Source organism: Dicentrarchus labrax, unplaced genomic scaffold, assembly GCF_905237075.1.
Source record: "Dicentrarchus labrax unplaced genomic scaffold, dlabrax2021, whole genome shotgun sequence".
Classification (NCBI taxonomy): Eukaryota; Metazoa; Chordata; class Actinopteri; family Moronidae; genus Dicentrarchus; species Dicentrarchus labrax.
The window spans coordinates 3,010,487-3,026,234 of record NW_026136708.1 but is presented as its reverse complement, the minus strand read 5'-3'; the positions used below and the strand labels follow the sequence as shown (position 1 = coordinate 3,026,234).

The window sequence follows — 15,748 nt, the reverse complement described above, 5'->3', positions numbered from 1 at the left end:
ATTATGACCTCAGCCCTATGAATGATCTTGTCAATAGCATCAGCAACATTATAAACTGGATGACCCAAAACTTTCTTCAATTAAACAAGATTTAATTTAACAAGACTGAGATCCTTGTGGTGGGTGGTGGAGGTCAAAAACTGGAGACCTACTCCAATATGATCTTTGAACCCTGTTCTGACCAAAAATGCATCCAGTGCAACAAGTGTGAAAAGTCTGTATCTGATAGCCTGCTCTAATGTAACTTTTCCAGGTTCAGACTAATTAAAATAATGAATCATGCATTGAGCAGTGGGGCATAGTTTGTTAAATGAAAAAGGGTAAAACTATAGCATCAACCAAAGTATTTCCTTGGTATTGGTACTCAAACTCTGATATTGTACTGGCACAATATTAAAACTTTTCAAAATATACAGAACCCAGCACTACTAATTGATTGTGGCATCCTAGAATATGGAAAACAAGATTAATTCCATCCACATAATGTTAGTCCTAATTAGTGAGACACCGCACTGGTGTCAATGTCCTCGGAAAAGCTTAAACCAGAAAAGATCCTGTGCATTTGCTGTCCCACTGCCGCCAATTTTAACACTATTGGCTGTGAGTCACCAGGATATATTTGTGCTCTAAAAAGGTCACTTCCATGCTACAATTTGCATACGTCTCACCGGAGGGGCACTTGATTGCTTTCAGGTCCCCCAAGCTCAATGAGACTGCCCCTCAGGACAGACCACACATATCACCCAATCCCAGTGTTATTGGCACAGAAGTCATGCACCGATTTCATTTTACCTCTGGTCCTTAAAATGTCTACATGCCAGTGGCTCCACTACATTTTGTTTGCACACGCAGGAATAGCTTTGATCATTTTATTGTATCGTGTTTTTTGTTTTTATTGGATAGTGACCTGTAAAAACAGACAGAAAGGGGAGGGAGAAAGGGGATATAAGATGCAATAAAGGTCACCAGCTGGAATCGAAAAGGGGCTCCAGCAAGAATAGCTTTGAGAACTGATTTCATCAAAATAACTGAATAAGAACTGATCGGGTTGCATGTCGGTGTTTGTTGTGCTCATCACTGACATAGTCCAAATGATCCATGTGTCTCCATTGATACGACAGTGGCGGTTTAATATGATCTTTCAGTTGGTCCTTTAATCTTCCATCAGCAAATCATTTGAGACAATACATAATTGGCTAAAAAAAAAGTAATACAATGTCTTTGTAGCAACTTTAAAATAGCTTATTTTTTCATAAAATGTATTAAGACAAAAAGCTAGGTTTGTTTCTGTAATGACAGGCTAATACTTTCATAAAAAGTATTTAAAAGAGCTCACTCCTTCTTAGTTCCACCCAGTCTACCTCTGCTCAGCCCAAGTTTGGGTTCATGGCAACACAAACTGCCAAAGATGGAAGCAAGCTGTAAAGCCAAGGGCTCCCTTCAGAGTCCCCACAGGCAACACAAATGAGTCACAATAAAGTGCCAGCCTTACCAGTCCCCCCCCCCCAACACACCTTCACCCAGAGGAAAGGATCTAATTAGTGAATTTACCTAATGCACTGTTGGGTTGCATTACCGCTGATTAAAGTGAACAGAAGTAGCTCTCAAACCTGCAGAGCCTATAGCTGTGACATGGCTGCAGAGAGCTCAGGGGCTCGGATCCACCTATCTGCTCCACAGGATTATCCTGACCAATAAGATCAAGCGAAAGGTGTGAAGGGGATTTCTTTTGAAAAATTCTATCTTTATGTTTCCATTACTCCCATATCCTTTCAATACAGGAGTGAGTGTAGGGTGAGGTTCTCCACAGCCAAGCCTGTCTTTTGTCTCCATTGACAGAGAGAAAAGGAAAGAAATAAAAAATGATATTGGGTCACACCACTGACCCAACTGCTCCCTCACACACAAACTGTCCCAGTTCTCATGGTGTCTCCGTGGCCGATGACTTAATTACAGAAACACGGGGGTAACCTGGATTTACGGCCGATGGAAGCGTGGCAGGGCCATGTCTCTGAGGATTTTACAGTCTCCTCTGGGGGCTTCCCTCATCTACGATAATATAGTCCCTCTGATAGCAAATTAGTCCCTGTGGGATCCTCTGCACTCAACAGCTTCATGATTAAATACAGCTTGTGATGTAATGGTGTGATGGTAGTAAGGCCAGTCTAATCAGGACCATCAGAGGGGGTTCTGCGTTTTTATTCATATCGCTCACTTCCACGGCTAAACTGCCAACAGCCAGCAGCTAAATGCTGGCAGGCTGCAGGCTGGTGCAGCTGGTACAATTTGTCTAGCAGCAACATTGGCAGGTAACTCGCCATCTTTTCTGTTCAACATCCATATGTGGGTTGTTAGGCAGAGAGAGAAGCTGGTGGAGTTTAGGAAGTACTCCACCATAGTGGCTGGTGAATCAAAATTATGTTGATGGTGAGGTTAAATGGATGTGGCAGCAACAGGAAGAACACACGCCTACACATCTATATTAGCAGCATAGTGGTTAAAATATGGAATAAGTAAGGGAACAGAAGGCAGTCTCTCTCTCTCATACACAGGTTACACTTACTATGTCTCACACACACATAATAGTGTAGGACATGGACAGGGTCATAGGGGGCTGGTGGTGATGCAACCTACAGGCAACATGCATTTGCTTAAAGAGAAGAATAGAGGAGCTTCAGCTGTCACTACTCATATATCCAGAGTACATTATGGGTTGTCTTTTCAGAATTTCTGCTTTAACATCATCATTAAATTACCATAGTGTTGTAACGTGTCATTTTGGTCGAGTAAGTCTTAAAACGAAGTGTCTTTTCAATAGTAGTAATAAAAGCGTGTGTCTCCACATATAATGTGTTAAGACATATATAAAAATATTCTGGTTGGAACAATAATGTGTGTCTGATATGTTTTTCTGCAAAACAAAAAAAGTATAATTTCCATATCCTTAAAAAGTCATCTCCTGCTTCTACCTCATTAAAACTTCTAGAATCTCTGAATATGCAAATGTTGTTCATTTCTAAAGTTTCTTTAGTCTTTTAGTCCTGCTGGACACAACAGATCTCCATTCTCAGTGGATGTGCACTGGTGGATCACACTGTAGAAGTTGCATACTGGACCAGGACCAAAACATCCTTCTAGAGTCAAACTCTGCACATACATCATTCAAACATCACACTGTAGGAACAAGCAGAAACACTGGAGGGGGACTTTTAGGGTTAGTACTGGAGTCAGGATGTGTTTCAAGACTTCAATTTGCTTATTTTTGTGAAATAATTCACAAGATGATGACTTATTCACTGACTACTACGACCATGTCAGTGGTTAAAGAACATGAAAAACATATCACTGAGGAAAAAAAGGCCTTAAATGGTGAAAGTGGTGGCATCATGCAGCCAGAGAAAGGTTCTCTGGAGAGTAACTGCTGTGTCTGAGCAAAAGGCAGGACTTTGAACTGCTGTGCAGGACTTAGTGTCTCGGTCAAAAAGACAAAATCAGCAAGCGGTCAGCGGTACCAAACCTGGTTGCCTTGTTCGCTACAGCTTATGCTCCTCTTTACAACCTCCTAGAACAAGTGAGCAGTTTTCAGTTCAGAATCCTGTACCTGTCACCTTTCAGCCTCCCTAACATCTAAGCTACCATATCGCCTGTTTCCAGAGGGACCCCAGCAAATTCCAATAAAGACATTTGAACTAACAGAGTCAGTGTAATTTGTCTTGTGTGTCGTTTTTTTCTTGTTACACCCGTTGGTGAGAGGGTGTACTTGCTGAATCTGTCCTAATGAGAGCAAGAGGCAACCTCAGCTGTACTGATGTGTAGTTGCACTGTTGTTTCTTTTGTTGTAGTTAAATGGCTGCGCTGGCGTTGATGAATGTCTTTTAGCTCAGAGGCTTTTTAAACTCTCCCAAATTTACCCTGAAAGGACAATAGAGTTGTGAATTAGCTGCTTTGGGATTCCTGCTAGAAAGACCAAGTTCAGAACTGGTTGGTCCTTTTTTTCTTCACCTCACCATGTAATTTACGAATGTAACACACGCACACAGCATTCCCCTAAGTAGGAGATCATGACATTCCTAAACAATGTGCACACACACTTAAAATAACCTGTCTGGAGAGAGGTGTTTGAGGTGTGTGTGTGTGTGTGTGGATACATTGTGTTAGTGTCTGTGGGGAAGTGTACAATGCCAGACAGCTCACAGGGGGACAGTGAGCCTGTCGTTCCTCAGGGAGACACCTCTGAGTTTACTACGTAGCGTGGCTTTTTTTCGGGCCGATGTCATGCGAGAGTTACGCTCAGCGTCTCAGCACGCACATTCCTGTGCAGTGAGAGCAGCTTCTCTCGCTGCCAAAACCTTACAAGTACAACACACTTTCATCAACGATGGCAGTTGTATGAGAAAACCTCCGTCCTCGCTGCTCGCAAAAGCCGGAACACAAGCTGGAAGTCAATGTAGTCACGTTCATTTACACAAAATGACGGTGAAAAAAATGTGTAAACTGGCAGTTCAAATATATGAAGGTTTAAAGAACAACAACTCAAATAGGCCCGTGGTTCCCAAACTGGGGAGCAGAAGGAGTGAAGCTAAAGCTGATTAGACATTTTATTGCGGCAAATATGTTGACTTGTCAAACACAGGTGTAACTAATAATGTTGCTGATTGCTGCATCACATTGCACTAATTGCAGGAAGGGAGCCATAGTTAATGTTATTACATCCATCTGTGCTTTTCCTGCTACAGTACGACAGTGTCTGCTGTGAAAAACCTCTAGGATACTGACATTTGGGAGCAAGATGTCAGAATCAGGATGGACAGGCTTTTTTAAGAGAAAAGAAAACTGCAATACTCACTGAGTAAAGAGTAAAATATGGAATAGCCTATCTAGTGCTCAAGTTAATTGTCAGTATAGAAAAAGAGCCCTGTCTGTTGACAGCATGAAATGAGAATCATGGGTGAGAAGAAACTCACATTCAATAGCACTCAACTTGACTCCTTTTGTTACTAGCTAACCCAGTGTTGATACCAAGCAGTTTCCAAAGAGGGGAATAACAGAAAAAGTTTAAGAGCCACTAAAAAAGGCAGTTCTCAGTTCTGAGGTTAGGCGTCGTACAAGTTCACATTAAACAAGAGCTAGTTCAGTTCACAAAGATTAAAATTAACTAGTTCATAAATCTGAAGTTCACAGTCCCATAGATTTGAACTGTTCTTTACAAACTGCTGTGAGTTTGACTCGGGTGGAGGAACTGTTGGCTCGTGGTCTTATGGTGCACGCCATATGAAGTTCCCAGTCAGAATTTTCTACTGGAATGATCCCTGAAGTCGGATTTCCAACTAGGAAAGTTGAAAGAACCTACGGTTTATTAACACTTCAAACTTCTTTTGTTTCTCATGAATCAGTCATACACAGTACTGTCCAACTAAATGTTTGTATGAGCAAAATACAGCATAATGCGTCGTTATCAAGTGGCTAGGGCTTGGTTTTCCAACTTGCTATAATGGAACATTGTCAACTTGGGTGTGATGTCGTTCCAAGCTCCAACTTCGGACTACCGAGGTAAATGGAGTGCACTGTTACCCTCTGTTAATAATATCTTGTTATTGTTATTCACTTAATGAGCAGGCTTTCCACCATTTTGTTTTCCACCATTTTGGTGAAGTAATGTAATAGCTCTGCTGGAAAATAAAAGTGAAACTTAAGTTCTGCCTGGCATCATTTCCTTGTGTACTCAAACTTCATTCTGTTTTAATTGAGTTTTAACTCAACCGTGCGTGAACGTCATTATCCCTCACAGATGTTACGTCCTTATGCAAACGGATACATTCAGTTCACCAAAAACATGAGAATGTTCAATGAACAGCACTCTTTTAGTGCACCACACTGTCAATGGTGATCAGCATCAGTGCACACAAAAGCCTGTAAAGTGATTCTCTACTTTAACCTCCTGTTGGCTTGACAGGTGGCTGTAAAACGTTTGCTGAACAGTGACTGTGGTGATCTGGATTAATGTCAGTTCTACCGACCAACAGTGATGAGTTTCACGGCAGAAAATATCTCAAAAATGTCCACAGAAACTCTCTTTGCTGTCCATCTGTATGTTCAGTGTGTTCCAGCCGAATGTTCTACTTCTGAATGGCTTCAGAGCCTCAAGGAAGGGCAGTACAACACAGGAACATCATATTTAACTGCATGTTGGCATAATGTGGGAAAATAACGATTAAAAGACACTGAGCATATGGATGGACAGGGAGGAGCTGCAGGGTTTTAAAGGCCAGGCTTTTTTATGTCGCCATTGGAATCCACTGTAACTGACTGGGCAAACTAGAAACTTTCTACAGCCGCCTTTCAAGATTAGAGTATTGCTTTATGTTCTGCAATGTCAATTTCCAGAACGGATAATGTAAATATGAACTACTGCCAATGAGTATTGTTTCATATATTTTGTCACTTCCGTGGGCCTAATGCAGTGACTCCCACATTAAATCCGCCAGTCTCCTCTGTCTGCATGTTTCCTGCCTCTGATAAGTGAACCTAAACCAGGTTCCTCTTCCCTCCACGTCCCTCTCTGCCTCGCAGGGAAACGTCACAGGATTCAAAGCTGTGAAAAGCCTCCTGCACGGTTAAACTGGCGTCTCGCTCGCCTCCTGACAAGAGTTGCCGGGGAAACCGTTGCTAAGGGAGTGTGGGCGGTGGCACGGCCTGAATCCCTGCACGCACATAGACATACGCGCACATGCACACATATTCCTTTCCTCTTTGCGACAACTTACTATGACTGAGTTCAAGAAACTCTGAGGAAGAGTCAGAGAGGATTTGGGGTAATATTGGAAACATCAAATGGCTTATTGTCGAAAATTAAGAGGCGAGAAACATGAAGGAGGAGAGCTGCATAGACAGAATGCAAATAACCTTACAATAGGATCTGCAGTCAAGGCGTATGAAGATCAAAGGTTTGCAAAGGCACTCCAATACCAGCTCATTATGTCAGTTTAATAGTTAGGAGTGCATTCATTAGCTACAAGAAAGATAAAAAAAGGACTGACAAAACTGCACACCATGCTCTCTTTCCATCCTGATCCAGTCAATCAATGTACGATACCAACAAAAAGATTTTTACCGTCCTCTATTATTTCTATCATATATGTTTTTCTTTTTTTTTATTTATTGAACAAACCATTTACAGTACATATAATGGACAGAACTTCCAGGTCTGTGAAGTGAAACCAACGCAGAAGTGTCTTAAACCTGCATTCTATGTAATGGCCAGCAGGGAGAGCTCAATTGGCTGCAACAAAACACTGATACCATGCAGTGTTATGGAGAATGAGCCGACTTCTCACTTGATTTATTAGCTCAGTAAACAGTTTCCTAATGAGTTTATGGTCTCAATCTCTATTTTCAAGTCTTCTTCCATACAGCATAATGTTCATTTATTAATTATGGTTCTGGTTTATAGTAATATAGTTGATATAGCAAGGTATGTTTTTAGGCATGGCTACTCAAGGCTACAGCATCGGTATTGGACAAAAGTGGTAAAAAGCCATGGACTATTTGTTCCATTGTAGGAATTTTTGAGATCTGCTTACATTTCAGACAGTCAAATCATTTGGCAAAAAGGGTAAGCTTGGTAATTAATGTCATCCTTCCCACTGTCAGCTGCTATTTATGTTTGTTGATATCACTTTTGTTTCAGTTTGTCACGAATCACAAATGGTGTTATCACATCAGTTGTGAGTGTTGATAAATTCAGTGGACTTTTCACTGCAATACTGAGGTCTTTCATACTGCAACAATGCTGTGATTGTTATGTAATGTTCTATAGGTTTATTTTTCCTTGAGCAAAATCTATGTCACATTCTGGTTTTGCCACATTGCCACAAGTGACAACTGTGCTAAACCTCCAGAGACGCTGAAGTCTGCTGAAATCTGTTGGCCAAGCTGGACTCAGCGGCTCGCCTGATTGGCTCACAGAACCAGGAAATGTCTGAATGGACAGGAGCCCAGATAGACCATATGGACCTACTCTAGTGAGGATCCAGTCCAAATGTGCAATATATGCACACGCACACGCAGTCCATGTGTCATGTGGCCCACTAACATAAGACCTCAACCTTGTTATCAAAGCCAAGCTGACATATTGGTTTAAAGGCGCATGTGTGTGTGTTTTTTTTGTGTGTGTGTGTGTGTGTGTGTGTGTGTGTGTGTGTGTGTGTGTGTGTGTGTGTCTGTCATTTGAGAATATATGCTGATGTCAACACGTGCACAACAAATCACATGTTGCCATCCGCAGCTGCTGGTGTTTTCATCTTCTGTGTGTTAAATGCCAGCAGCTAAACGCTAACAGCTAACACACATTTCACATCCTTCTCCTCGATTTCATTTCATTCTTTCATTCAAGACGATGCAACACATTTCCTCTCTCCCCCAACACATACTCCCTTGCGCCCACGCGCCGAACAGCTATTTATACCGCAGCCTATTATTTCCAGCTCATGTCTTTTTAATCTGAGGGTAGCACCCTGCATTTCTGAACAGGTGGTTTATCCACACTCTCTCCCTCTGCCGTCCATGAATCCACTCGCACACACAGTGAATATTTCCATCAATCCATCAATCACCGCCGAAGTGCCATGGTGTCATCTGCCTCTTCTTCATCCATCTATGTCTCCATGAAAAGAAGGATTAAAGAAGAGATGGAGGAGGATGAATAAAGAGGTGGAGGAGAAGGAAAAGATGATGTGCACCATATTTTCCTACTGTCATGTGACCCTTTGGAATATCCCATCATAGAGACATTTCAATGTTCCAGCCTCTCCATAAATGAATGATGTCAATGTTTACTCCTCACACTGAGTGGAGGCCCACAAGTGAGCGAGAGGAGGCCCCACTGATGAGTGTGGAACGCGTTGGATTGCACATGTGTGGCCACTAAGGAATGAGGCGGTCCGTCCACTGGTTGGAAGATCTTATTTAATGAGGCAGAGAGGAAAGAGGAGAGGAGGAACATCCCTCTCTCACATTCATAAACACTCATCCATATCTCCAACTCTTTCTTTTCTTTCTCTCTCTTCTTCCGTATACATTTCAGGATGCATGGCTCAGTGCAACACACATTCCCAATGAAAAGCATTGTAACTGCATGAGGTAAGACATAGCTGAACATTAGCTGTTGTTTTGAGTGAGTCCACGATCGTCGTCAAAGGGCAGGTTATAAATTGTTTGGCAGACCTCTTTGACAGAATATTTTCCCCCAGTGTGTATCCAAAACTGTGTTTAGAGGTTTAAGAATGGGTCATGGAAACTTATTCTCTTTACTGTAGGTTTTTAGAATGGACTGACTGTGTGGACACACATTTAGATGAAGTCTTATCTTGTCCCATAGTTGTGGTTTCCACTGTTAAAACTGTGGAGCCTAAATGGTCTCACTCATCAATTACTGCAGTTTGGTCTGTGGTCTATAATATGTAAAGTATCCCTCTAGTGTCATTTCTGGACTTGCTCACCATCGAAATCAGGCTAAAATATAAAACTGAGAAAGTCCACTAACAGAAATGATGGGGTGGACGAATGGCCCAAACACCAGACCAGCACTTTAACCCAGGAAACTGTTATTCGTAAACCAAAAGTAGTTTCTTTTATGTAACATACTTAAGTTATGTCAGGTATGAAACATAACTTACAATCTTTTTATAATCCTAACCAAGCAGTTTTTGTGCCTAACCTTAACCAAACTGTGAACGATTCACAACATTAACCACAAAAGCTTTAATTTGAAAGTCTAACCCAATGTGGCATATTTATTATCTTTAACCAGACAATGGATATTTATTCTTGCTAACTTGACTGCAGAGCCCAGCACGTCCAGAAATGACACGTCCCAAGATGACGATGTAGGGTTATCTACAGGGGAGGGCCACTGACCAAACAGCAGTATTTGACACGCTGGGAGCGAGAACATGCGTAGCCAATAGATGAATGGATGGATGATGAACAATTTGTACCTGTGATTTGAACAAATATCTACATTGACAATCAGTATGTTTACATGCACACAAGTATCCCCATTACAGCAAGGTCTCCAGTATTCCAGTATATGTGTGTTTGTGCATGTCAACATCATCTACTGCTTTCAGAAGCTTGTATAAACTTTTTGGGAAACCTCAATTTGTTAGCTGGAGTACTCCAATAGAAAGAAGGACCAGATCTTTTTTGACATTCTTTGACAAACCCTCTACACAAGTACAGGACTAAGTAATGAAACAATCATGTTTTCACCCATGACACACACTGGGACATTATGGTTTTTGACATTTCAAGCTTGGACGTCCTGCTTCCTCTCATTATAAGTCAAATGTTTTTCATTTCTCAGTTTCACTTCACATTGTGCCTTCTACCAACCATGGCCTTTTATTGTCTACACTTTGGATATACCGTATTTTCCGGACTATAAGTCGCTCCGGAGTATAAGTCGCATCAGTCAAAAAATGCCTCATGAAGAGGAAAAAAACATATATAAGTCGCACCGGACTAAAAGTCGCATTTATTTAGAAATGTATTTCCCAAAATCCATGACCAAGAACAGACAGAGACTATTTAACTGGACATATAGTGGCCAAAAAGATTGACAATTCTACCGGGAATGTTAATGAAGACGAAGGAGTGAAATGAGGAGAGCTGGGCGATATGAAGGCGGCCAATTTACAAAAGATTCACTGAACAAAAATGCTGACGTGGTACATGAAAATTTAGCTAAAAATGTGGAGAATGCAATGCAATCAAGCATTTTGGGCGATGTCTAGGCAAACGCCGGCAGCAGAGCAAATACTCGGGAGGCTACCTTATTTAGAAATTTATTTTACAGCATCCAAGACCAAGAACAGACATTCAATCAGGAAATGCAAGTTAAACACAATAGCACACAGAAATTAACATAACACGCCACCGAGTCCAACAGGCAAGTTACCGGTAGCAAGTTCACCATCCATTAAATTCTTCGTCCTCCGTAGGGGTAGGCCTACATAGTTGAATAACAGCTCTGGTTGTCACAAGCCTAGAGCGCCTTCTCGCGGCTGTGGACGGTAATGTTTAGGCTACTCCTCGTTTGATGTCGGAATTATCATTCAAAAACATGTTAAATTTCATATATAAGTCGCACCAGCCAAACTATGAAAAAAAGTGCGACTTATAGTCCGGAAAATACGGTACCTTTAACTGTCTCTCAATAATACTGTTGACTCGTGTAAGAATGGAGCTGAATAAAGAGGTGAGACTCAAAAGGGGGATACTTGTGCATGTAAACTTCCAAACGACAAACCTGACAGGATTACTGACAGCAACATACAAATATCACACCAAAAATAACCTGACAATGTTTGTTGGCCAAACAGACGTTCAACATCTCCCAAAGCTTACAGTGTGTTAGCTTTCCTTTTCAAGGCTTGATGTGAGCGTGTGCTGCCAATTCATTTCTAAACTACTCCTCTCACTGCTCCTCTCCCTCCATCACCCTCCCCACGTCTTTCATCCTATTCTCACTCCGCTCCACACATCCTTTACTCGCACTCCCACCGGGCTGATACTGGCCCCGTATCAGCAGATGACCTCAGTCACTGATCCACTCGCTGCCTGTCTGTCATCCGCTGCTAAATATGGAGCATGACCGGAACCGAGGGGAAGAGAGAGGGGGGAGAAAAAGAAAGACAAATTAAGCTAGACAGAGACAAAAGAGTGAAAGTGAGAAAGCAAAAAAGGGGAGGAAAAGATTGGAAAAAGAATGAAATGGAGAACAAAGGGAGGGGGAAGCTGGCAGCCAGATCCACCAGGCCTTGGCAGATCCAAGTTCACCTCAAACAGAATTAGAAGAACCACTGACTCACACCTGAAGAATGCTTTACTACTTTTTTATTGACTTAACTATTGTGTGTGTGTGTGTGTGTGTGTGTGTGTGTGTGTGTGTGTGTGTGTGTGTGTGTGTGTGTGTGTGTGTGTGTGTGAGAATGACACAGAGCGAGGGAGAGAAACCGAACAAAGAGAGATTGCGTGTCTGAAGGATGAGAGAATGAACATGAGTTTTGGAATAATTCAACCTCTAACCCTGGTAGTGTTAGTGCCTTGCTCCAGATCAGCTGAGAGCAATCCCACCAGGTCCATTCAGACCCAATTGAACTCAGATCAGATCAAATTCAGGACAGAGAGATCAGGACAGAGGAGAGACACAGTGTGAGTGTGTGTGGGTGATGATGGCTTTCACACAGGCAGTGCACAGCAGAGAGAGGGTCACCTTGCAAGGTGCCCATATCAACAAGTCACAACTCGAATGTGAGAATGCCAAAACACACACACACACACACACACACACACACACACACACACACACACACACACACACACACACACACACACACACACAGCAAGAGGGTACAGGTCGGGCGACGATCAAAGGTTGTACTCAATATCACTTCCTTCCTCTACACAGTAGAGCTGCAATGATTAATTGATTAGACGATCAAAAGACAATTAGTTGCCAACTATTTTCAGAACCGATTGATCATAAAAATATCAAACATTTTCTGGTTCCAGCTTTCTAAATGGGAGGACTTGCTGCTTTTCTTTGTCATTTATGATTCTAAGTGAAGTCTTTGGGTTTTGGATGTTGGTTGGACAAAATAAGCAATGTGTTAATAGCTTTCATATCAACATCCAAGTCATAATTAGGACTGGGAAACTGTGTTTCTCTGATAGCTGTGATATATCTGACAAGACTCTGACTAAGTGCCTAACCAAACTAAACAAAGTCTGTCATTTGATGTGATTAATGTTGCAAGTCATTAACACAATTAACTGCCCACTACAGAGTTAACTATTGAATGACAGACAAAGCCAGAGTTCATTTATAAATTATTATTATTATTATTATTATTATTTCTTTTATTTGAACAGGGACAGTGCACAATAAAACATTAACCCTGTATATAACAAGGACAGATGCATTACACCGGGTTTTAGCAAATTGCTATTTTCCACCCGTAGTCCCTGGGCAGGTAGATGGAACACACAATAATAAATACATTTACAAGATATGCTGGCAGTTTATAACTGTTCATCTTCATCGTTATTGTTCTTTTTGATTTCTTCTTTCTTATACTTATTTGTATTGATGTATTGACTTAATCTGTGCTTTATTGTTTGGACTTTTACATCTACAAATTTAAAAAAAGCCAAATTATTAATTGTCTTCATATGGTGTTGGGCCACTATGAGCCTCCAGAACAGCTTAAAGCTTGTGAAAATCTATATTTTCCCTCCATTAGTGTTCTGGTGAGGAGTGTTAAACTAGAAAATAAGCAGTCCGTCATAGAGAGGGGAAGGGGCGCCATATCAGTTGAATACGTAGCCAACAGCACACATATTCAGGCAGTCTCTCTTGGAAGTCGTTTAACACTTGGTTGTTGACATGAAAAGTGACACAAATAGCCGTGCTGAGAACAAAAAAAAGAGAACCAGAAAGAGAGGTTCAGTTCCTTGCTCCTTTCTGGATGTGAATGTCAGGTTCTTCGGTTTCGCAGAGTTACAGCAGTGATCTTCCCCTTCAGTTAGCCCTGCTGCCACTATGGGAGCATCTGTGTTCAGTTGTCTGGTTGCCTTTCATGACATAACAATGCATTGTGTACCAGCTGCCCTTCATCTGAACTGCTTACCAAAGTGGTCGTCATTGTTTGGCTCATCCAACTGATACTAAAGTTAGATGTTTACGTCTCTGTGTGTGGTCATGTATTGGGTGGATATAAAAGGCTCCACCTTCGTCTTTCTGTTCAGAGCATCCACATTGTGTCCCTGTCTGGGCCTACAGCTGTCACTGTGCACCGACATACTCGTAAAGACATTCAAGGCTGTGTGTAAGCAAGTCCGTGTTCCTGTGTTTGAATGTGAGAGTGTGTGTGGGCAATTCGTTCTAATTAAATCCTTGAACGAGCTTTTGCGGTGAACAAGTTCCAAACCTTGGCCAACAGCTGGCCTGCATTAATACGGCTCTGTGTATACACGTGTGTGTGTGTGTGCGATGTGTTTTCTAGCTGTTCCAGATCCCCCATTATTACCTGAGGGAAAGAGTGGCCTTGTATGGGGAAGAAAAACAACTGAGTGTGCAAGGTTCTGTCTGAGTGCATGTGTGGGTATGAGTCTGTGTAAGGCACTGATAGATCAGTGGTGAAAAACAGATTAATGATGAATTAAGAAAAATAACGGAAAGGTAAGTAGAGGGATTTTTAAATGTTAAGGTGTTTCATGTTTTATGTGGTTCTTTCTTCTTACCTTCTCTGCAGGTCCATCTCCTCTGGTGTGGGGCCATTCTGGACCTGGGGTGCCTGTCTGGGCAATGTGGGGCCTGTAGAGGGCGACACACACAGACAGCCTTCCTGTTAGCTGACATCATCACTCTGACTGACACACAACTCCTGGTGCGCTCTTTTAATAAAGAAATAGATCAACAGTCAAAAACACACAGAAACTGAATCATATCATACAAGATCAAAATTGATTTGGTATTTTTGTAACGAGACTATTCCCCGACCTGTCAAAAGACAAAGTTACATCGAGCCACCGGTGCAGAGAGCTGCAGAAAAAACTCCAAATCAGGAGGAAACGAGGAGCTACTGCTGGTTGTCATGGCAACACAGTATTTGGCAAAAGATCTGCAGGTTATTTAGTTAGTAGGTCTCAGGTGCATAGGGTTGTCTAGAGTTTTTCTCCTCTGAAGTCACCAGTCATTTATGTGTTTATGTGACACTTAACGTGAAGGAGCATTTATCTTTCTACAGTGGTGAAAAAATTATTCACACCGAACCTCAAACGCACTACAAGGAGTTTTCAACTGGTTATAAAACAGTCTAAATTTAATAATGATGCCCCATACCATCAGAGAGGAGATTTGCTGTTTCTATACAGTGGCAGAGAGATAAGGGGGGCTTCTTGGGCTTCAGCCCCGAATGCTTTCTCAACAACCGCAAATCTTTTAGGCTTTTAAAATAACTTTTTATTTTCATTTCCCCTCCGTCTCTCTGACTGGACCGGCGAATCAATCGGGCGAAAGTTCTATTACTGGGGAAATATCACCATCTATGGGTCCATCCTAACATTGTCATGGGGGGTTGCTGTCTTGTGAGTCCGTCTTGTTACCTCAGTGAGCAACCTAGCTAATTATCTTAGGGACTTTGGACACGCCCCTGTTCCTATACAGTTATTCTTAATGCTGCCACTGGGTCGGATTTGTTGTATTCCCCTTAAATTCAGAGAAATAGGGTGGTTTTGTCCACAGGGACCGCCAGAAGCAACACAAAACAAAAGTTCTTGTAGGGGCTTTAAGTAAAAGTAGCAATACCACATCGACTGAAAAACTGAATTTCAAGTCTGCAAGTATGAGCAGTGCAATGCCTTGCTGCAGAGAGGTTGCTATGTAGTCACATGTTTCATATAAGGTCCACACATATATAAGCAGGACATTAAGTGAGCCATATAATCAGATTTTACGCTCATTCCCTCCGCGTACACCACTGACTGAACTCCCTCCACCTCCCCAGCCTCCGCCTGCAGTAGCATTTAGATTTATGGGAATACAGAATGTTCATTCAGATGTTGTGGATCTCTCGAAAATGGTGCAAGAAATGGTAAAAGAGTCTTGACTGAACAGAATTAACAGTATACACCATGAAAAATGATTATTGATGCATTAATATGGATAACATATTTATGCCATGTT

The 15,748-nt window shown here is 41.8% G+C and overlaps 1 protein-coding gene across 1 annotated transcript in view; it reads right to left on the bottom strand.

Annotated features, from left to right (window-relative positions):
• The window catches only part of enah (ENAH actin regulator), a 90,376-nt gene that overhangs the window by 26,478 nt on the left and 48,150 nt on the right, over positions 1-15,748 (bottom strand). The window contains 1 exon segment of the mRNA XM_051408621.1: positions 14,305-14,377. Coding sequence (XP_051264581.1) covers positions 14,305-14,377 — 73 coding nt within the window.